Source organism: Branchiostoma belcheri, unplaced genomic scaffold (genome assembly GCF_001625305.1).
Source record: "Branchiostoma belcheri isolate BF01 breed outbred unplaced genomic scaffold, Haploidv18h27 scaffold63, whole genome shotgun sequence".
In the NCBI taxonomy this organism is placed as follows: domain Eukaryota; kingdom Metazoa; phylum Chordata; class Leptocardii; order Amphioxiformes; family Branchiostomatidae; genus Branchiostoma; species Branchiostoma belcheri.
In genome coordinates this window covers 284995-306601 of record NW_017804276.1, presented here as the reverse complement: position 1 = coordinate 306601, position 21607 = coordinate 284995, and the positions used below count along the sequence as shown (strand labels likewise).

The following is a 21607-nucleotide window of genomic DNA, read 5'->3' as shown; positions in this document are numbered from 1 at the left end:
ATATTTTATATTATTTATGTAATAATCATCAACAAATGCAATTTTCTTCTGTTTCCCATGGGTGCTTTTTGGTGCATTTGGGGTTTTCTGATGCACAAGATGTATAATATCACCAATCAACAGAGTTTGTGCCTGCCGGGTGCCTGCCGGAGACCGACCAAAGAGGGTGACAAAATTTTTAACAAAATGCTACTGAAGGAAACTTTTAATTGTGACCACGACAGCTGATGCCCGCCCGACTCCTGAGCCCGGCCGGGACCGGCCGGGGCTACATCCCCGACGGGCACCGGCGCAATTGGGACCGAAGCTTTACTTAGCATTTACACATGCTTTAATCTGAGCTCAAAGATTGGCATATTCTTGTAGTAATGGAGTCTCGAATGAAAATGGATTAAGAACAGGCTTCTAACCTTCATCTTATTCTTCGAGAATTTCGTCCATGTCTTCCATTTCCCGTGTTTTCAGCTGTTCGGATTGTTCGTCCAGTTCCTCCAGAAGCACACTCACGTCTTCCACAACCTCCCTCAACTCTGAGTCAACCTCCCTCAACTTTGAGTCAGCTGGAGGGACAAACGGAAAGACGGGTGTGAGACACATGTCACAGATACAGTAAAGCGGCACTAGTTTTGTAGATGGTGCAGAAATTCATTCTTCCGTAACATTTTAGATACGTTAACAGAACATCAACTTAGGATAACGCTGGTTTAATTCATTCCTTATGCACAAATTTATTCTTCAGTAACGTTTTATATACTTTGGCAGTTAGGGCAGCGCTGGTTTAGTTTTTGATGCACAGCTCAGTAACATTTTTGATACACTGAAACACAATACAGACATCAATTTTGTCATATAAACCAGTACCATAGACTGTAACTCTAAATACAAGATCGTGTTGCCTGATGTAGACTTTCGTGCAGACGTGGAAAGTATTCGCGCAGACGTGGAAGGTATTCGCGCAGACGTGGAAGGCATTCGCGCAGACGTGGAAGGTATTCGCGCAGACGTGGTAGGTATTCGCGCAGACGTGGAAGGTATTCGCGCAGACGTGGAAGGAATTCGCGCAGACGTGGAAAGTATTCGCGCAGACGTGGAAAGTATTCGCGCAGACGTGGAAGGTATTCGTGCAGACGTGGAAGGTATTCGCGCAGACGTAGAGGGTATTCGTGCAGACATGGAAGGTATTCGCGCAGACGTGGAAGGTATTCGTGCAGACGTGGAAGGTATTCGTGCAGACGTGGAAGGTATTCGTGCAGACGAGGAAGGTATTCGTGCAGACGTGGAAGGTATTCGTGCAGACGTGGAAGGTATTCGCGCAGACGTGGAAGGTATTCGCGCAGACGTGGAAGGTATTCGTGCAGACATGTAGGCGTGTACTTACGGGCCTCAGTAGTATTGGTCTGTGGTACGTTCATTCTGCGCCTGCGCCGGCGCCTCCATCCCTCAGAGTCGTTAATTAGCGTTGCCATGGCAACGATCGTCACAAGCAGCAGGCAGACAAACAGCTTCATTGTGGGGCTGCAGATGAGGGAGGGATTTTTTTATTTTGATCGATTTATTGCATTGGTTTGTACATTAAACAAAACAGTACTAATAGTAGTAATGACAGTAGTAATACAAACCAAGGATAACAAGTAAAATCTGAAATTTTATACCTCCAGGCTTTTTATTGTATATTCTTATATGTAACCTGTTATGGATAGTCGATGGTGTTTAATTTTATGTGTTAGAGAAGATGCATGTGCACAACAACAATTGTTGCGCGCCGCAGGACTAGGGTTTTAAACAAAGAAAATTTATCGAGACCGGACACCCCTCTGTGCGATGGGTCATCTTCGTGGATGAGACCGACAATACCTAATACACGCCAAAGGTCAACGGTCGCGACCACTTTCACGCTCAAAGGGGTGTTCTGGGGCCACCATAAGGCACCATTTTCACACGATTTTATAACGTTAAACGTCAATTTTGTAGAACGACGACTCATACAGGAATGAATAGTTATTAGTATAGAATGGTTTCTGTCTGGGGTTATACTGCAAACATATTGCCAAAAGTTATCTATTTTGGTGATTACAACAACTGGGAAAATTACAACTCATTCTTATTATTGTGTTAAGACTACTCGACTCGGGTTAGACTAGCCAAAATGGTCCAAAAACGATTGCAACATGGCTACAGTCTTGACTAACCAGCTAGATACCAAAACCGGTTAATATATCTGACACGTATATGCGAAAAGGAAAGAGCGATTGAGTCAAATGCACTACAGAAAAAAAGGCCGTTTTGTGTGAAGTCAGTGAAGGCGCTTTACATGTGGTTTCCGCCGAAGCCAGTTTCAAGTGGCCCCATCTGAATGCTCCAAATCACATTAAAAGCGCCTCGATCCCAAACCACTTCTAGAGGTGGTTTCGAATCGGTTTTCCCGCATCGCGATTTGGGTGACTTTGCATGAACAAGGCTAAAATGTCCCACATCTCTATCGATAAAGGTGAGACATACGTAGAGGTAATTAGATATTCAAGGAAAATGTTACTCCGGCAATTGGATAGATTTTGGAAACTGTCCGACGGAATTCCAAGATATTCTCACAAAAACTGAACACGTTTTCAACTTCAGATTCTGTTAGTCACTGATTAGCAAATTGTAGTGGATGCTACTTTAAACGTCTGTATCTGTATCTGTATAGCCGGTATAACCGGCTTACGGCGTAACACACCAGCTTCGCAGGCACGCGGCGCGGCGGCAGCTGGCTACATTACACCGATCGACTTGTTACACCTAACCCTTGAACATCTAACTGTAGACATTGTTTAAAGCTATCTATTGACAATGTCCCTACTGTACTTGGTGAAAGTGAGTTCCACTCTGCGATAGTTCTAGGAAAGAATGAATTCTTGAACACCTCAATCCTTGGTTGATAACTCTGGTACTTGAAAGCATGGCTATTTCTTGTTCTCTTCTGGGCTGGTATTAGGTACTTAGTAGTTGGGACGTCCACCAGTTTATTACTAGTAGTCATTTTGTACATCATGCATAGTCTGGACATCTTTTTTCTGTCTTCCAGTGATGCCCACTGTTAGGTTCCTTTTCATTTCCGTGACACTAGCACTTTCTAGTCTGGCAATTTTCAAAATATATCCAGTTCCTTGAGTAACACCTTCCTTGTGTATATACTAGTACTTGGTAAGAAATGGATACTTACAGAAGTGCTGGGCAGGTAGATCACAGAACGACGTCACTCAGAGATCACGACTGGAGGAATGAATGAAAAGGACTCGCGGGAATGGGAATATATACTCCACCGTACAAGACAATTATGCAAAATAGTAAGCAGTATAGATTTTGGTAGTACAATAGTACAGTTTATTGTTGGTTGGTTGTCTGTTGATGATGGTACTATGGGCGTGTCATATGAGTGAGCCAAACGCCAGTGGAAGAGACAATGTGTTTCATTCAACCAGCTATAATATGCCTTCGCGGGTATGGGGTGGGACGTGCAAGTGTGTGTATATCTATTCAATTTCAATTTTACAGCATAGCAGGAGTACAAAGCACTCCTGGATTGCGTCGGCTTCACATATTGGATACAAGAAGAACACAGGGCAGTTATATACATACGGATACACAAAAGGACATGGAACACACACACACAAAAAAACGCTAGGCCTGCTTTTGACTATTATACAGTAGGATGTTGTATTGGAGGAACGAGTTATACAGTGTATTTGCATTATCTTGTCTTGACTTGTCATGGAAAGAGATCCAAAATGGCCTTCTGCTGTTTTACATGTACATGTCGACTTCCAAAAAATTGTCTTCACTTTATTTGCATATCAATCAATATCAATTAAGATCGCCGGACTCTAGTTTTCTCTATTTTCTTTAAAATGATGCAAAAATGAAATGACTGAAAATGATTTTGGAATACTGTATCAGCATAGTTACACAGTGAGTAACAATTTTCTTTCCCATGCAGACGATCACATTTCCTAAAAATGTACACACATTTATTCAAGGATTTTACATTTCTGTCAAGAAATTGTGTACAGTTGCAATTCACCAGTTTCCCATCCCCAGAATGCAACGCAAAAACAGGGTCTAAACCTCATTTGCATACAATGTAGGACAGGAAGGCATCGGAATGACTTGTTTTCCAGTGTGTTTTGAGATGTTGGGGCATTTTATGCTCAAATTTAATTAAATTACTATGGATTGAATCTGACAACAAATAGAGAATGAAGTCTTTGTGTTCTTTTCAACATAGAACATGTGGTTTGTAACGTTACATCATCATATATATCACTATAACGTTACAAACAACTCATTCGAAAAAATTCATTCTTCCTGTCCTATGTACAGGGTTAGACCCCCTGTTTTCGCGTTGCATTCTGGGGATGGGAAACTGGTGAATATCCGCATCAGCATTTGAAATCTAATATATTTGGTCACGTAGAGATGTCCATAGTTTGACCATCCTCCCTCTCCCCCTCATTCTGCTGACCACTCGGTGATTCTAAAAACTCCCTCAACTCCTTGTCAATCTTGTCCTCTGCTTCGCTCTCATTGGCTGACTGGGTGCTGGGGGCGGGGTCAGAGGTTGCAGGCGTTGAACCTGGTTGGTCAGTGGGTGTGGTTTCCATGGTAACAGGCAGGGTGGTGATGCCCATGGCCTTGCGGATGTCGGCGACCTTCGTGACGTCGGCTGGGGAAACCTAGGAGACATCGTGAGAATGCAATCAGTTTCAGGTCACACCAATTTAATTTGTTCGTTCTTGGATTTCTTTTAGAGAAAATATGAAGTGATGGCGAAAAAAAAAAAAAACAGGTCTAGGCATCCTATCATAGCCCCAAATGCTACGACAAGAGCCATGAAGTCAACACAAAAGGCTGGGTTAATATCTAAACAATGAATTTTGAACTTCTAATCAAATCACTGCATTGATAGATGGAAAAATCTTAACAACTAGGAAGAAAAGGACTTTCCTCAACTGCTTGGGGGGCAAAATATGAGCCTTTTTTAGTTGATCCCAGGACCAGAATCTTTTTTTTTTTTGCAAATCAGAAAAGAATGAAGAGGCGAATCTGAGAACCAACAAATAATATTGCTATAGCCTCATCATTCTAACAAGAAATCAGAGTTTTAAGACATCCAAGAAGTGTTTTGGGTTTTCATCACTGTCATGCTTACTAATACTTAATAGTCCTTACCTTTGAAGTAAGCTCTCTTAGTCCCTGGGTCAGTTTTTGTGCTGCAGAAAAGAAAAACAACAGTTGTTGCCATAATATGCACTAATTGTTATACATACAAACAATTGTAAATACATAATAATTATACATTAATTATTTACAGGATATATAAATCAAGATTCATAACATAGAGGTGTTTAATACAACGTAGTCAGGCTACATGTATCTATCCTGTGGCTTCAATTTCATCCCAAGAAAATACAGTTCATTGACTACAACTAATCCCATCTCACCTATCTGAAGTTCTTTCTGAGTTGGTCCGGGCACAAAGCTGAGGTTAGATGGAGGTTTGGCGCTCAGTCTCTCGTGCTGAGTCCTCTGTAGGTCAGCAATCAGGGCCATGTTCTCATCCAGGCGTTGTTGTACAGCACTGGAAGGTAAAACGTACAAAAAATTAAACAAGACTGGCAATAAAAACATACTTTGGCGACGGTGGTTGTTTGCATGGCACTGCCATCATTTCATGATTTTAAGGAAGACTTGATACCTGTTAAGTCTAGACAGATACAATGTACTCCTCCCCTGAGTGTATAGTGAACGAGCCCCGGGGTCACAGAAAGTAGGGCCATCCGGGGCAGAGAGGTCTTCCCAAGGGTTTCCAGGAATGTGGGCATAGATGTGGGACAGAGACATGCCTGTGGACATTCCATTCCTGTGGACAAAATGCCTGTACCATTCCTAGAATTCTTGCAAACTGCACACAATACTGTACCATTAGGCTCCTCCCTTAGACGACGCCAAAAAAAATACATGAATGTGGTGAATAATATTAAGTGTTATTACTGTAACACAATGCAATCTGTGCTCTAGAACCACTGAAAGGACAGCAATCAGAGATTTATATTTCATACCTCCATGAAATTTTGAGGTAAAAAAATTACAATATAGTATTGCTCATTTTGTGTGTCAAAGCTAGCAACTCCCATCACATTAAAAGTGACTGGCAACAGAGCTAGCTTCGAGTTTTCTTTTGTCCATTGCGAAACCTGGAAAGAACGGACTGTCTCTACCAGGCATTAGGATGGACCAGTAAAGAACATGTAACCATTCTTTAAACTACAGAAAAGTAAAAGTCCCATAGACTTTTCGAGGCTGTATAATCAAGTGTGTGGCATCAGATGGCGTAGTGGTAGATCGTTCGACTATGAAGCAGGGAGACCCGGGTTCGATTCCGAGTCGTACCCGGGACATGTCTGAACATGCGTCCCGACGCTGTGCCCTTGGGAAAGGCACTTTACACGACTTTCCTCACTCCACCCAGGTGTGAATGTGTACCTAACTTCGGTTGGGGAAAGTCATATTGAGGTCACCTTGTGGCGCCGAATGGCAGCCGCACAGACCCCTGCAACAGTTCCACAAAAATGTGGAGCAAATACATTGTATGTGTCATCATGTGTATTATTTGATTGTTGTTATTTGTATTGATTATTATGTGATACCCTGCATCAATTCAGCCGTTAAAGGCTGTGAATGCACGGGTACTGTTTGGACAATAAAAAACCGAATCAGTGGTCTGTTAATCCACTATGTCAAGGATAATATATATTGGAATGCAGACCTCAATCCCTCCCCCCACACATCTTTTGACCTACCAAACCCAGGTGTAAATGCACTCTATCTATGTGAACTTTAAACATAATTTGAATTGCACTATGGACAGAAGTAACTAACTTAAAGGCATTCAACAGTGCAGTTCTTACCTGGAGTCTGGCTCCCTTTTGAGTTCACTCTCTGTTGGAAGAGAAAAATGGAGGAAACATTTAAGAAATGTTAAGAAATTAGAGAGAGTTCAAAATTTCTGATTTTCCCATGGTGCAACAATGATTTCATGTATAAAACACTCCTTACCGAGTCCGTCAAGAAACGACATATCGATTCCCTCGACAGACAGTGACTTTAGGCCATCAAAGTCAATGTCTGACACATCTGCAAAAGATACAAATGAAAGAATGATACATTCTCAAATTTTCTAATGAAGTGGTCACATTCATTGCAGGCTATGATAGAATCAACTGCTGACACAGATCTAAGACAAGACACCTGTAGCATTAGCGATTCTGCCTCAGGTAGCAGGGCCAAAGTGAAAAATTCCTGGGAAGCATCTTTGAGGGCACATTTCTTCAGAAATAAGTATCATTGACACTTCAGGTATTAGATGTTGGTAGTACTTACCAAGGTGAATAACCACAGAAAATTTCAGAGACGTGCGATGTTGGGAAGTTCTTTTTTATTGATGTTGAAAATGGGAAAAAGTCACAAATTTGGCTTCAAAAATGGCAGAAAACATGCTCAAATATAGGGTGTAAATGACCCAATAATCTAAAAACTAAGTATTGTGCAGGTTTCTTCTTGCAGATATGCAATAAACTTAATAGGGTCATGCCATATACACAGTACTGACCTTGTCAGTCATGTCATACTTAATACATTGTACCTGCAATTAGTGACATTGGTTAAAAACTGATAGAAATTCTAGCTAAAAACAGGGCGGCAAAATGAACTTTTTTATTTCTTGGTCTACAGGGCTGGTTTTGGACTCAAAAGATGTGTTTTTGTTCCAAATGCATGAAATGATAAAAAATTTCAAATTCACCTTTCGATTTTTGTAATTTATGCAAATTTATGAAAGTGTCAAATTTCGCAAAAATGCTTTTCTGACATGTTCGTCCCTTCATATCTCATACCTCCCATCCCCGACAATCTCAAAAAGGCCTAATACAACATTCCCTATATTAGTGCTATCAAAATCAAAGCAAACTTGCTTAACATCATGAGCATTTCCAGATATAAGCTATATCCAATATTGACATTTGTTCCCACATGCCCCCCTCCCACAAAAATAATGCAACATGAGCCACTTTAGCCAACTCAAAACACCACTTCCAAAACATTAAGAACTTCAATATTTCACTTACAATGTCACTACATAGTACATATCAAATGTGATTGATAACAATAAGACAAAGTAACATAAAACCTGAGAAAAGAATGCCTAAAACTGGCATTTTGTTAAAAACGCCCCCCTCCCCACCTGTAACAATGCAACATGAGCCACTTTTGACAAACTTAAAATTGCACTTCTGATGGCCCTGGAGGCTCAGATTTTCACTGACAGTGTGGCATAGTGCTACATTTTGCTAACATAATGCACAAACAAACATATAGTATACATATCCTGAGAAAGGTACACTTTGAAATGTCACTTTTCACAAACCGCCCCCCCCCACCTGCCACGAGCCACTTTTGACCAATGTAAAAAAGGCACTTCTAATGGCCCTGTAGGCTCAAATTTTCACTCACAGTGTGGCATAATACTATATTCTACTCACATAATGCTCAAATGAACTTACTATATAGATAAATAGAGAACATTACACTTGAAGATGGCTTTTTTTTTCAAACTGCCCCCCCCCCCAGGCTTAGGCCTTATAGGCTATGACAACTTGAGACACTTTCTGTCAACCCAAAAGACAACTTTCAATGCAAGTAGAGGCACGAAATTGCACCCACAATGTGCTGTTATAGCAATAATAAGCCTATTGTACACAGAAACAGAGATAGCTGAACTTGAAATTGGCATTTTGTACTAACCGCCCCCCTCCCCACCCCACATGAGACACTTTCTGTCTACGCAAAAAACAACTTTCAATGGAACTTGAGGCATCAAATTGCACTTCCAATGTGATATAAGTATGCTCTATTGCAGAAATCAGTGACAGTGGTCTTAATAACCCTAGTGCACAAATCTAAACATGGCATTTTGTAACAGGTGCCTCCTTCCCTATATGCAAGGTGTGCCAACGGCATGTCGTCTTCACCGAAGTCTTCGCTGGAGCTGCATGGGTCCTCGTGACCTACAGAAATCAAAGCCACAAAAAGGGTATAGTTGGTTGTCATTATTAAGTAAGTTAATTCAGGAAACACAGCAATGTGACATCAGCACTTTGGAAAGGGAAGTACAGTCAAACCTGTCTATAGTGCCGATGCGATGGCGAACCCACATCGTGGGCCACTTCTGGGATGGCGAAGCTGCGCCAGAGGTGTCTCCTCGTCGCTGGATTCACTGCTCTCTGCTGGAGATACAGAAACAAAAGACATACATGTATTTAGCAATAAAAGACACATTATTTCAACATAATACAAAGTCACTGACTTGAGTGAAATAGCGTGTACGTGATTTCATTCAGCTCACCTATTTGTACAGCGCGACGTGACGGAGCTGCGCCATAGGAGTCTCCTTAGCTTGGATCTTTTTACAGGTGTGAGGGCATAAGTATGTTTGCGTGTAGCGAACATTTCCAGGACATCCCAGTTTGTGAGGGACTGGAATGTACATCATGATGTGGGAAGTCCATCTTCGTCTAGCCTATAAATCAGATAAATTACAGAAGGAAATGAATAATTGAACATACATAAAAAAAATTGAACATACATAAAAAAATTAATGAATTCCATACATGGTACTTAAAAAAGGTCCTACACACAAGCAATAATGAAATCACCACAATAAATCCTAGAGACAATATTTGTTTTATTCTGAACCCTGGAAGAATTTACCCCATGGCTAGTGAGTTTCTTATGTAATGGATACAAAATATATGAACACAATAAAATTTGTGCTACCACAGTCAATAAATGAATTTAAACCCAGAGAAATAAACTAAATTAGGAGTGCATAAAGTACGCAACATGTGGCTGATTCGAGATCGGGATACTATAGGCAAAAACTTCTTTCCCAAAAATGGTATGAATTATAAAACAAAACTGCAACTGGAAACATGTTGGTGCGCCCCCCTCCCACCGCCACCCCATAACATAACAAGAAAATGTTCTAAATTCGCCGTCTATTTACGAGGTACAAGACAAGGAAAATCTATCACATTGTCTACAAACTATATATGCGTGCTTTGACTGTAGCTTGAGTGAAACAAACTCGATTACGTGTCGAAAACTCACCGGAAAGTTACGTCCTTCATGCCTCTGGACAGCAGGGAAAATGGCGGCGCCTTGAAAACGACGTCTCTCCGACTGACACTCTCCGCGCCGATGGCCATCGCACGAACATTATTGCTTCTATGGCCACGAAAATCCACACAAATGTGAACAACACTGCTACCTACACACACATTCTATGCGGAGTTTGATATCTTTAAGAAATTTTGAGTTACTACGTGAAGAAAAATGACCTATTTTCAACACCGCACGCACTAACCCTGCACTGCACCAAGCTATCCCCGCATAGGCAAGTTGGTTTCTCCCAAATATTAGCTTTCAGAAGCTGGTCTTGGATTGGCTGTACGACTTATTTCAGCGAAGCGACGACCAATCAAAGTTAGTATTACATCTAGGCCCATTCTGGGCGCGCGCACTTTGAAATTGGGGTATAGGATTTAATACATTAGCGCAGGCGCCATTTTGAATACGCCGACGGCCGGCGCGGCGTGAAAACTGACTTATGTACGGTTTTCAAATTGCGATAAAACATGATATAGAGGGAAATACCAAACCAAACTTGGCAGACTTATAGAACTTTTTGCGTTCTTTCAGGTGATATGTTCGGATTAAAATAGAAATTCCAATTTCCTGGTTGAACATGCCATGAAAATGCCCCTGGTGTTTAACTTTCACTTTGGCCTCCCTACCTCAGGACTAAGAGGTTGGGAGTTCGAATCCTGGCTGATGTCGCTTACCCGACATGCACGCTACTGTTTAGGGTCGCAGTCCTTCGCACAGGACGTTAAGCCGTGGTCCACTGTTCATTGCGCTTGTCGAAAAGAGCTAGGGGAATTTCCCCGGTACAATGTACCTTTAAATACTGTACATGGAGTCTGTCTTCTCTGTCACGACCAGTGGAAGATTAGCTCTTCAATGAGCTAAACTGGATCGAGATCACTTTCACTTTTACATGAATTTACTGGCCATAATTATGCATGATTTTCTCTGATTTTCAAGAATTCCCTCAGTGCATGATTAAATGATAATCATATGACACATGTAATCAGACCTTTACTGCTTAATCCATATTGCCTAATCCAATAACCAAAAGAAAATTGGTGCAAAAACTTCTAGCTGGGAGGCTAGAAACATAATAAATTTGCCATCACTTACTGAAGTCCTCGCCACCACTTGTTATACTGCTCTCATTCTGTAAAACACAGGCAACCATGAAGTGAGTTTTCGGACAAGGTTCTAAGGTTCAAACAAATCTTACTGCTTAACTGACTTTTCTGCCCGAAAGGCCATGTTGATTTGATTACATGGATGTCATCCTCTGGGAACCCCCAAAACTGATGCGAGCGTGCGAATAAAAAACAAGTTTTGTAAGAAAAAAGTTTCTTTCATTATGAAATCTAAGTGGTCATGAAGGTTGAACAAATGACTCAGAGTATGTTTTGCCGAATAATCTACAGTAACTCTTCAAATTCATTTCTTTACATTTTTGTCTTTTTTGTTTGATTTTGGCATTCTACGACATTGGTATCAGTTTTAAATATTCTTTTTGCAACTTATGGTATACATGTATATTTGCTCATTTTGCAACTGTTTTGTACGATTTACATTGTGTACAATTCATGCCCGTGTGGATGTCATCCATATAATCAAATCAACATGGCCTAACAAACACTCCCAAAAGAGTTTTAAGATTTAGAACTTTATTCCACTGTGACAGCAGATTCCAAACAGAAAATAAGCATGTACCTGTTGGCAACTCTTGGTCTCTTCGTTGTTTGTTTCCTTCTTGACTTCTCCCTGGACAAACAAAATAAAGATATCTCACAATCTGTTGTCTTTTCACAGAACTTGTACTCTAAATCTTAAAAATATCTGCAGTGCTTTTTTCAGAGCGTTAAGTTATGACATCTTGAATATGTGATTCCAGTGTACATGTATTACCACAGTAGTAGAGACCTAATTTAACAACACTCTTTTTTTTTTCTTTCTCCCTGCAAAAATGTATGAATTTTACGTTATGTCACACTATTACATGAGGTTTGATCAATAGAAAACCCACCATGCAGAGGTTTGGGTTTGGGGTTATTTTTGGAATGTTTTTAGACTTTTTATCTGGGTTTTTTTTTGCACTGGAATTTTTCTTTCACCCAACCATCATACAGTATATTTACCTGTTCTCTGTGCTGTTCCGAGCTGTCCTGTGCTGTCTGCTGTTCCGACCTACTGGCTGTCTGCTCTGATGTAGAAACGTCTGTTTTCTGTTCTGTTACTGCTTTTTTCTCCTTTTCCGCTTTGTCTTTCTGTGGAACAAAAGAAACAATAATGTCTGCAATTCACAAAATTACATGTTAGCAACCATGCTGATTGATAATTAATTCATGACAAACAGCGACAGGAATAAATAAGAAAAAATTAACCCTGGTGGGACAGGAGTTATCATTTGCCACTCAATAAGGACATATTTTGCTGCTTGCATTTAGATTCTGTATTTACAATATAGAGGCAATCAAATGATTCAGCAAATAAAGTCTTAGACTTAAGAACTATGTTTTAATATTAAAATCTGACACGTTTCTATACCACACAGCGCAGTTTACACTTGTCTACCAGTCTTACATACAATGTAAGGCTTTCTAGCCTGGCTTCAAGTAGTTTGTCTGTACATGTACATTGTACTATGTTCTTTACCCGCCTCATGGACCCTGGTAGTTGCCCATCGATACTGTGTACTAAGCGCTTGAACTGTCAAAATTACCACCCACCTACCTTGCAACCATCATTACTAGCTTGAACAAATAAACCTATAACTAAGTCACTCAAAACAACATTTCCTTACCCTGGAGTAAAAAAAAAATATAACAATTTGATATGTACACAGACCTCCAGGAGTTGTTTCATGGCCTTGGAGTGCTCGCCTCCTGTGAGAGAGTCCAGAAGATGGTCCACCACGTGTACAGCATCTGCACCTGCATCCTTCACAAAGGACAGTATGCTGGGGTAGGGACAGGGAAACATGGTTAGAAGGTGACCTGGTTAGGATTGTTGAGACATCAATCACATCAAAATGACATGACATCAAAATCGTATGATGGCCTATGACAAATGTGGCTGCACTGAAATAGGGCTCGAAATTAATGGTGTCCTGATGGCCAGTGACCACTAAAATTCAGGCCGGGACAACTAAAAAGACACTTTGGGACATTTTTTGGACAATAGAAAAATAATCAAAATCAAAATGGCAGCCCTTTTTTTTGTTTATCAGGCACATGTCCTGGCTTTTGGATCTGGAAAAGTCCCCCCAAATTTCCTGTCTATTTGCAATTATAGTGTGCCTGGGAGTCAGAACGTATGCAAAATAATACTTTGTGAGACTGTGAGACAATACTTTGTGAGATTGTGAGACTTGAACCTAAACATTTTTACAAGTCCGGAACCGGCCCAGCGAACTGGTACACAGCACTAACTTGCTGTAAAGACTTATCTAGTGTAGACTGTATGCATGATACCTCTGTGCGTACTGCACCCCGGCTTCATCTCCGTAAGTTGACAGCAGAAGATCAGACTCTTCCTTACTCAGGTTAGCGAACGTGGAGTCATACTGAGGGGCGTGGGTTCCAAACGGTCCATACATCAAGTATGACACTGCAGGGAGAAAATCAGCAGACGTAAGTCAGTCAATTCTATGTGAAAATAGGATTTAACAATTTTGATTCTCCCTAGAATAATTTAAAACTGAACAGAAATTTTTAGAATATGATAAAAAATGTCGTGTGCAATAATTCTGTAGTTAATATAATATCAGGTCATACCAAAAACTTAAAACATGGTACATACTGCTTTCGCTTCTTAACACTCACTATATACATGTATATATGGGTAATGGGAAGAGGTGAACACAGACTAGCCCCCTGCTGTAGTGCTTCCACATAAGGTTTATACTTATAGAAATGGAACTTGTGCTACCCTTTGCACCATGGTGTGTTTAAAGGACAAATACACTAATTACCTCTGGGGGAGGAGACATCCTTCCGCGGAAGGGTTTTGTGAGAGATTTAGATTTTCATGTTCGCAGCTGTTTCTCACGTTTGGGTGGACAAATTCTTTTGAGACTCGGTATATGTTTTGCTATTGGGCTGCAGATGATGCACGTTCTTTTGTTTTTATTGTATATGTGTTTTCTGGCGTGAAAATGTTGCCTTTTGGTGGCCCCAAAACACCCCTTTGAGCGTGAAAGTGGTCACGACCGTTGACCTTTGGCGTGTCAAAGCTATTCTCGGTCTCGTCCAAGTATATGACCCCTCACACAGAGGGGTGTCCGGTCTCGATAAATTCTTTGTTTAAAACCCTATATAAAAATATACAATAAAAAGCCCGGAGGTATAATGTCTCAGATTTTACTTGTTTTAGTTTTGGTTTTTGACCAGAATCCATGTTCACATTTGATGCCTGCCTATTCCACCAGAAGGATGCTGTGACATACGGTCCTCTTAATATAATCTAAATTAACTGTCTATGAAATCACTACTCTGTTAACGTTAGTACATACATGTGTAAAAGAACATTTCCAAGAAAAGAAAAGTGTAAAGAAAGTCCATCTACAATCACGACATTCGTCATATCTTATCCGAAAGACATACATTGTAGACAGCCTATGCCACCACAGCCTCCTGGTTGAATAGGCAGTCATCAAACTTGAACATGGATTTGGGTCAAATATTACCCCAGTATGTGTGCGGGACTGGTATGTAGAAACCAATGGATCAGGTTTTTAAATAGGATTTTGGGTTGAAAGGCACCAAAACTGAAATTACTTAATTTGAATTCGAATGTCCTTAAACTAACAATTATAGTAAACATCCCTTTACAGGGTTGTGTGTTCTCTGACCTGGAGTGACCTTGTTCCTCTTGTCCTCCCTGAATCCAGGCAGTGAGCTGGTACCAGTGCTGAGTTTCCCCACCAACATGCCCAGGTTCACTGTGTGGACCTCATCTCCAGCTGTGGGCATGGGGCAAGCATGTTAGAACCAGAAAATTACAAATTTGGAGGTACACAATGTACGTGTTATGTTACCTTTTCAAAAATCACTGATTGAAGAATATTCTACTAGATATAGAATTTATTAATGTTTAAATCAAAATGATATAGCCCAACAACCAACTGCTGTGTTTACCAATACCAGGATATTCTTTCTCAAATCGGATACATTCATGTATTTAGTGATCAGCCCCTGCAACTCTGTCCTGCAACTTACTACATAATGTAACCCAACACCACAAGGTGTCTGCTACAGCACCAGTTACCACAGTGACAGACATCTACATTGTAGTCTTTCAGGTCTCTAATAATAGCCATTGGTCCATTACAATACAATGTACATACAAGTTCTTGTTTGTTTTCACAACTAAAGCATTTGATTGAATGATTGATTGATTGATTGATTGATTGATTGATAATAAATGACTTCCTACGTTCTGTTGCAGAGTCGGGGTTGACCACAGCGAGGGTGGTGTTGCCTTCCTCATCTCTTCTCAGGAATCCAATCTGTTGGGGGAAGCCACAGACACGTAGAAAGTTACCCAGTAAATCAAGCATAATGATGACTACAGTACTGTTAAAATGGTAATGTTTTTCATGTATATTTTTTTCTAACTTTATAAGTACTAGTATATGTAAATCCAGTACATGGACCAGTGCAGGTTAGGTGCAGGCAGACATCAGAAATACCTGCACAGCTCCAATTTTACCTGCACTAACCTGCATATACCCAGTACATGGACCAGTGCAGGTTAGGTGCAGGTAGACATCAGAAATACCTGCACAGCTTCAATTTTACCTGCATATGCACGTGGGATTTCCAGCCCCACAGCCTCTCACCTTGCTGTTAGGACACCTGCGGGTGAGTTTCTTGTGCACGTCCTTGGCTGCCTCCTTCACCTGAGCGGCTATCTCCTCAGGTGTCATCCCGTCCTCCAGCTCCGGGCCGAGTGCAGCCGCAACCACCGCCTTTTTACTGAGAAACAAAAGTTAAACAACAGCTAGTGATGTGTACCTAAACCCACATTTAGGTTAAGGTCCGATTTAGGAATAACTGCTTAGATTCGTACCCAGAACCTTTACTTAGATTCTAGTCAACAATCCTAATCACAAGAGCACCTTGCCACCTAAGTTTAAGTAAGGGATAATAACCCACCCCGAGGTGAACATGGTGTGATAAAGCCTTGTCAGTTGCTATAACCACCGAATTAAGCCACCGAGTGAGCGCAGCAAACAATGTCATAAGCCATGTGGAATGGAGCCTTCTGATCGGTCAACGTCACCCGGCTATATGATAATTGTGTATTAATGCACAACATGTATAGGACCACAGGAACAATATAGCTGAATATGTCAAGCTACTTGTGGAGACAGATTATCATTAAGTCAGAGTCTACCTGGACTTCTTGGACTTGGACTTCTTGGTCTGCGGAGTGAGGAAGGTGAGTTCCCCTGAATCCACCGTGTCCACGTCAATCATCCCTGACTCCTCCCCTGTAGTATCCTGATCTATCATGGACATGTAGCCGATACTTCTGTACATGGACGCTATCTTATCCTGGGGGAAACAAAAACAAGAAATTGCACAAAATATTTAGAGCTTAAAGGTATTTCCTTGCTTGATTTGTTAGGCTACAGTAAGTAAATTTTATGGATGACATTAGCACAAGAATTTTTGTTGCCCTCTGACAGTGGTCAACATGCCTAAAATGGGCAAAGATGTCTGTTGCCATGCCAGAAGGTGGATGGCAGATAACTACATGTATAAAGAGAGCGGCTCAGAGGAGAAAGAAAAGGCTCTGATTTAATGTTTGTTTTGTTTTTTTACTTTGATACAGTGATATGTGATGCTGGCTGTGTGATGTTCCCACTGAATCAAAACCATTTGTACAATGATTGAGTCAAAATTTTAAAATGTAGGAACTGTTTTCTTTACCCGCCTTGTTTTTTTCCGCCCGCTCACATTAGATTTGGAGTCTGCGGAGGATGTCATCCATAAAATATACCTGCTGTGGCCTAACTAAGGAAACAAAAGGAAACACACATTCAAACAGACAATTTGAAGACAAAACCCCTTAGTTCAATATCTTCTCACTATGAAGACTGTCTGAATGACATGATTTTTTCTCACCTTGCTCATCATCTTCACCCCGATGTTCAGCAGTTTCTTGGCAGCCTTGTAGTAGATGGTCTCGGGATGGTTGTAGATCATGGCATTGTCACACATCACTTTGAAATCATTCTACATGGGAAGCACAAAAATATTCAGTGATCAAATTGAGGACAATCTGGCAAACCCAAATTTTGTACCATTCAAGTACAGTCTTTGTCAAGGAATGAGAGATCCATAACTTCTGTGATGTCAGGGTATGCAGATGACACATACCAGTAGTGACTCCGCACGCCATGTATCATAGATGTAACAAACTGCTTCTACATGTACTTGTGGCATATTGGTAGATCGTTCGACTATGAACCAGGGAGACCCGGGTTTGATCCCAAGTTGTACCCCGGATAGTGATGCATACCGGTTCACTGGACTTGGATCCGGACTTGTAAGAATGTTTAGGTTCAAGTCCAAAAAAACCTAAAAGTCAAGAACCGAGTCCAGACCTATTACCATAAAAGACCATTTCACATACCCCTTTTCTTTCCAAACCACCTAAAACCTTCCGTAGATTGCAAAATCTTTGCTGCAAAATGAAGAAAACATTGCCATCGGGCATCGTCAAGTACCGGCCTCCATATATGCATGTTAAGTGGCCAAAGTTTCACCCAGACAACATTGCAAGGTTGCCAACATGCAATTTTGCATATGCCATGGGTTTAGGTCCGGACTTACACGTCCGTAACTGAACCTAAACCTCTGGACTTGAATCCGGACCTGTACCTAAAATTGGGTTTAGGTATGCATCACTAACCCCGGACATGTCTGAACATGCGCCCCGACGTTGTGCCCTTGGAAAAGGCACTTTACACGACTTTCCTCACTCCACCCAGGTGTGAATGGGTACCTAACTTCGGTTGGGGAAAGTCCTATTGAGGTCACCTTGTGGCGCCGAATGGCAGCCGCACAGACCCTTGCGACAGTTAAAAAGAAAAAAAAAATTGTGGAGCAAATATGTATTATCATATTGTGTATTATTTGATTGTTGTGATTTGTATTGATTATTATGTGATACCCTGCATCAATTGAGCTGTATAAAGGCTGCGACTGCACGGGTACTGTTTGGATAATAAAAACAATTGATATTTTATAAATAATACTGAACCGTGGATTGATCATTCTCGTGACAAAGACTGCAGTCAAAAATTTCTTGTGTTGGAAAGCTCAGTTCAAACTTGTTTCATGAAGACATTCCTGCTTACTCTGAACTCCTCTATTGATGAGTACTCGTCGTTGACCAGTTTCTCCTTCATGGTGCTGAAGTCCATGGGTCGCAAGATGATCTGGGAGTAGCCTGGAGCAATGGCATCTGTCACCGGCCACGCAAAGAACTGATTCACGTCTTTCCTGTAAAAGGAATTTCTTTGTTAACCAGATTTGTTCATTTTCTACACTGCCTGCATTGTTTGCTTCATAAACAAACTAGTCTAAGAGTTCCACGATCTCATACCTTCGCCAAATGATGCCTTTATGACTAAGAAATTTTAGATTAATCCCCCTGATTGTGCAAATAGGATCCTCAATCCTTGCATGAATTATATATGTTGATCATATTCTACACCAAAAGACAGTCTTATCGTAACAAAGAATGCCAATATAGTATTTCCTAATAAATTATGCAAATGAGGCCCTTCTTGAATACGTTATGTTTAATGATGTTCATCTTCACTTAACTTTTAAATGCCTATTTTAAATTTGAAATTCCAGGCAATTACCACAATTATATATCATAGAATTATATCATTTTCTCATTAATTATGCAAATTAAGTCTTCATTTGCATAATTGATATGTGCCTGTGCCTTTTCTCGTTCTTAAGTACATATGTCACCCACCTTTGAAGCTGTCTGTGTAGATTCTCAAGACATTGTCGGAGTGGCGTATTGTCATGGTCTGTGAGGAACAAAAAGTAGTCTTTGAATTTGAAACACACGTACACTTCAAAGAAGCCACATGACAAGCTTCACTGGGTCAGTCTACTGAGGAAGACCAGAGTGACTGGTCGAAAGCTCTAGGTGAGAGAATTTTTGTGTTGGACCAGAAGTTTTAACTCTAAACATGTAACTACCAACACAGATGAACTTTCATGATAGTACCTTCTCTCTCCTTCATGCGACATGTCCTGACCCCTCTGTTAGGTGTGACTGGCTTGTCCCCCAGGCCCGGCACACTCAGGGCAGGCTGTTTGGCAGCAGGAGCCTCCACATCCAGACTGCTGTCAAACTGGTCCCTGCTTCTCTTCTTATGTTTCTCCTGAAATTACATTTACACCACTTGTTTATTCATCAAGAACTCAACTTTATTATAGTATACATTGTAGTCCCAGTAAATCAATCAAATTGGTGCACTTGATTTCTCATACAATAGATCATTTCTTTTTATCTGCATAGTATTACATGTATCTCAGGCCTCGAAATTCCTTTTTGAGAATAGGTGCAATGGTGCCTAAAAAATTGGGTGCATAAATTTTTTTCGGTGCACTATTTAAGATAACAGAATGTCAGCAAAAACTAAGTAAGATTTATTTCATAAGAAAGTGTTATAACAATGATCTTATTATTTATTATTTTTCTAAAAAGAATATGCTGTATACTACAAATTAGTACAATACATAGACCTACGAAAAAAAATATTTGGGTGCAGGTGTACCCACAGAAAATAATTGGGTGCACAGCTCCAAACTTAGGCACAGCTCCAAATTTGGGTGCACTAAGGTGCACATAAGTCAAGTCAAGGTGCATATGCACCCAGTATTTTGAGCCCTGTATCTAAACTTGGAATATAGATGGATGAAGGAATTTCGGAAAAAAAATGCATTGATCTCAGCATTAATCATTGACTACCTTTTCTTTTGACTTTGTTAGGCTGAATTCCTCCACAGGCCTCTCTTTCTCATGGCTGTGCTTCTTCTTCTTCTTTTTCTTCTTGTTTTTCTTCTTCTTCTTGTGGTGTTCGGGGTCGGGTTCGTAGAAGCTGGGAGCCACTGGGGGAGACTTCCCGTAACTCACCTGCTGCCCATCTCCACCGCTCACCTTCAGAACAAGCTTCAGGCCCGGCTTTTCTGGAAGGAGCAAAGCAAAGCAAGGTCAGGTCTTGTGTTTAGGGTAAGGCCACAGCAAGTAATTTTTATGGATGACATCAGCGCACGCATTAATTTTCTCCTGATTTGGGAAAACAAGAAATATTTTTTGCCTTGTGACAGTGGTCAACATGCCGAAAATGGGCAAAGATGTCTGTTGCCATGCCGGAAGGTGGATGGCAGATAACTATGAAGAGAGGAGACAAGAAAAGGCTCTGATTTAATGTTTTGTTTCTTACATTAATGCAGTGATATGTGATACTGGCTGTGTATATGTGATGTTCCTACTGAATCAAAACCATTTGTACATGTACAATGATTGAGTCAAAATTTTAAATTGTAGGAACCTTGTTTTTTCGGACCGCCTTTTTTTTTTTGCTCGCACGCAGTAGATTGGAGTCTGCGGAGGATATCATCCATAAAATTTACTTGCTGTGGCCTAATGTCTCAGAGTCTGAAGGTTCTGGGTTCAAATTACTGGCCGGCTCCAGTATTGTATTTGTATTTTCTCACATGACACAGGCAAAAATGAGTACCTAGCTTTAAGGATAGCGGTATCATGACATCTCAAGCACGTTAAAAATGCCACAAAGATTTGTTTTCTAGGGGATACATACATATTTGGTAAGGTATATGTAAATTTAACGTTATATCAAATTATGATTGTATTAATAATGAATAAATTTTGACAAATTGTATAATATTGATACCAGAAAAAATACATGCCATATACACTAGTTACATGACATTTGATGAGCACTTATGTCTTATGCTGACTTTCATGTTCAAATTTACTAGTATCTCACCTGTATTATAAACTGTAAGCTACCTGCTGTACGTACGTGTAGTACCTGCAGGTTTGCTTTGTTGTGCCCCCCTCCCCACCTTCTGAAAAGAAAATACAAACCTTCTACGATCGGTCGCTCGCCTCTATCAGACTTGTGATGCTTCTTGTGCTTCTTCCCCATACTTCCGACGATCCCTTTCAATAGAAAAGTCGCTATCTAAACCCTAAACAGCAACAAGAACTTCAACTTTAAAACAAAGAACACATCAAATGGGCAAATCGACGATGCTTTTGGCGTACTCTCGTGTTTTCTCGTGTACGGGGAAGTATCGCGAGAGCG

At 40.7% G+C, this 21607-nt stretch overlaps 1 protein-coding gene and 2 long non-coding RNA genes across 3 annotated transcripts in view; all 3 read right to left on the bottom strand.

Moving 5' to 3' along the window:
* The window catches only part of LOC109483251, a 2840-nt gene extending 1284 nt beyond the window's left edge, over positions 1–1556 (bottom strand). The window contains exons 1-2 of the long non-coding RNA XR_002141003.1: positions 1379–1556; positions 411–560 (exon numbers count right to left, since the gene is read on the bottom strand). This is a non-coding gene — a long non-coding RNA (uncharacterized LOC109483251). The remainder of the gene's footprint in view (positions 1–410; positions 561–1378) is intronic.
* A 2680-nt stretch (positions 1557–4236) lies between these two features.
* Positions 4237–21588, bottom strand: LOC109483245 (bromodomain-containing protein 7-like). Its single transcript, XM_019786234.1, has 20 exons — positions 21388–21588; positions 20245–20462; positions 19498–19654; positions 19237–19294; positions 18605–18749; positions 17367–17477; positions 16633–16793; positions 16076–16211; positions 15670–15742; positions 15086–15196; positions 13707–13842; positions 13081–13192; positions 12372–12500; positions 11947–11997; positions 11356–11392; positions 7096–7173; positions 6948–6978; positions 5481–5617; positions 5209–5249; positions 4237–4712 (listed from the first exon to the last, which is right to left on the bottom strand). Exons 1-20 carry the CDS (start codon positions 21446–21448, stop codon positions 4446–4448), a joined length of 2250 nt encoding a protein of 749 aa, XP_019641793.1. The 5' UTR covers positions 21449–21588; the 3' UTR covers positions 4237–4445.
* On the bottom strand, positions 8999–10811 carry LOC109483250. The gene is made up of 4 exons (XR_002141002.1): positions 10204–10811; positions 9440–9613; positions 9216–9320; positions 8999–9101 (listed from the first exon to the last, which is right to left on the bottom strand). It is a non-coding gene; the product is annotated as an uncharacterized LOC109483250 (long non-coding RNA).
* Positions 21589–21607: the final 19 nt, after the last annotated feature.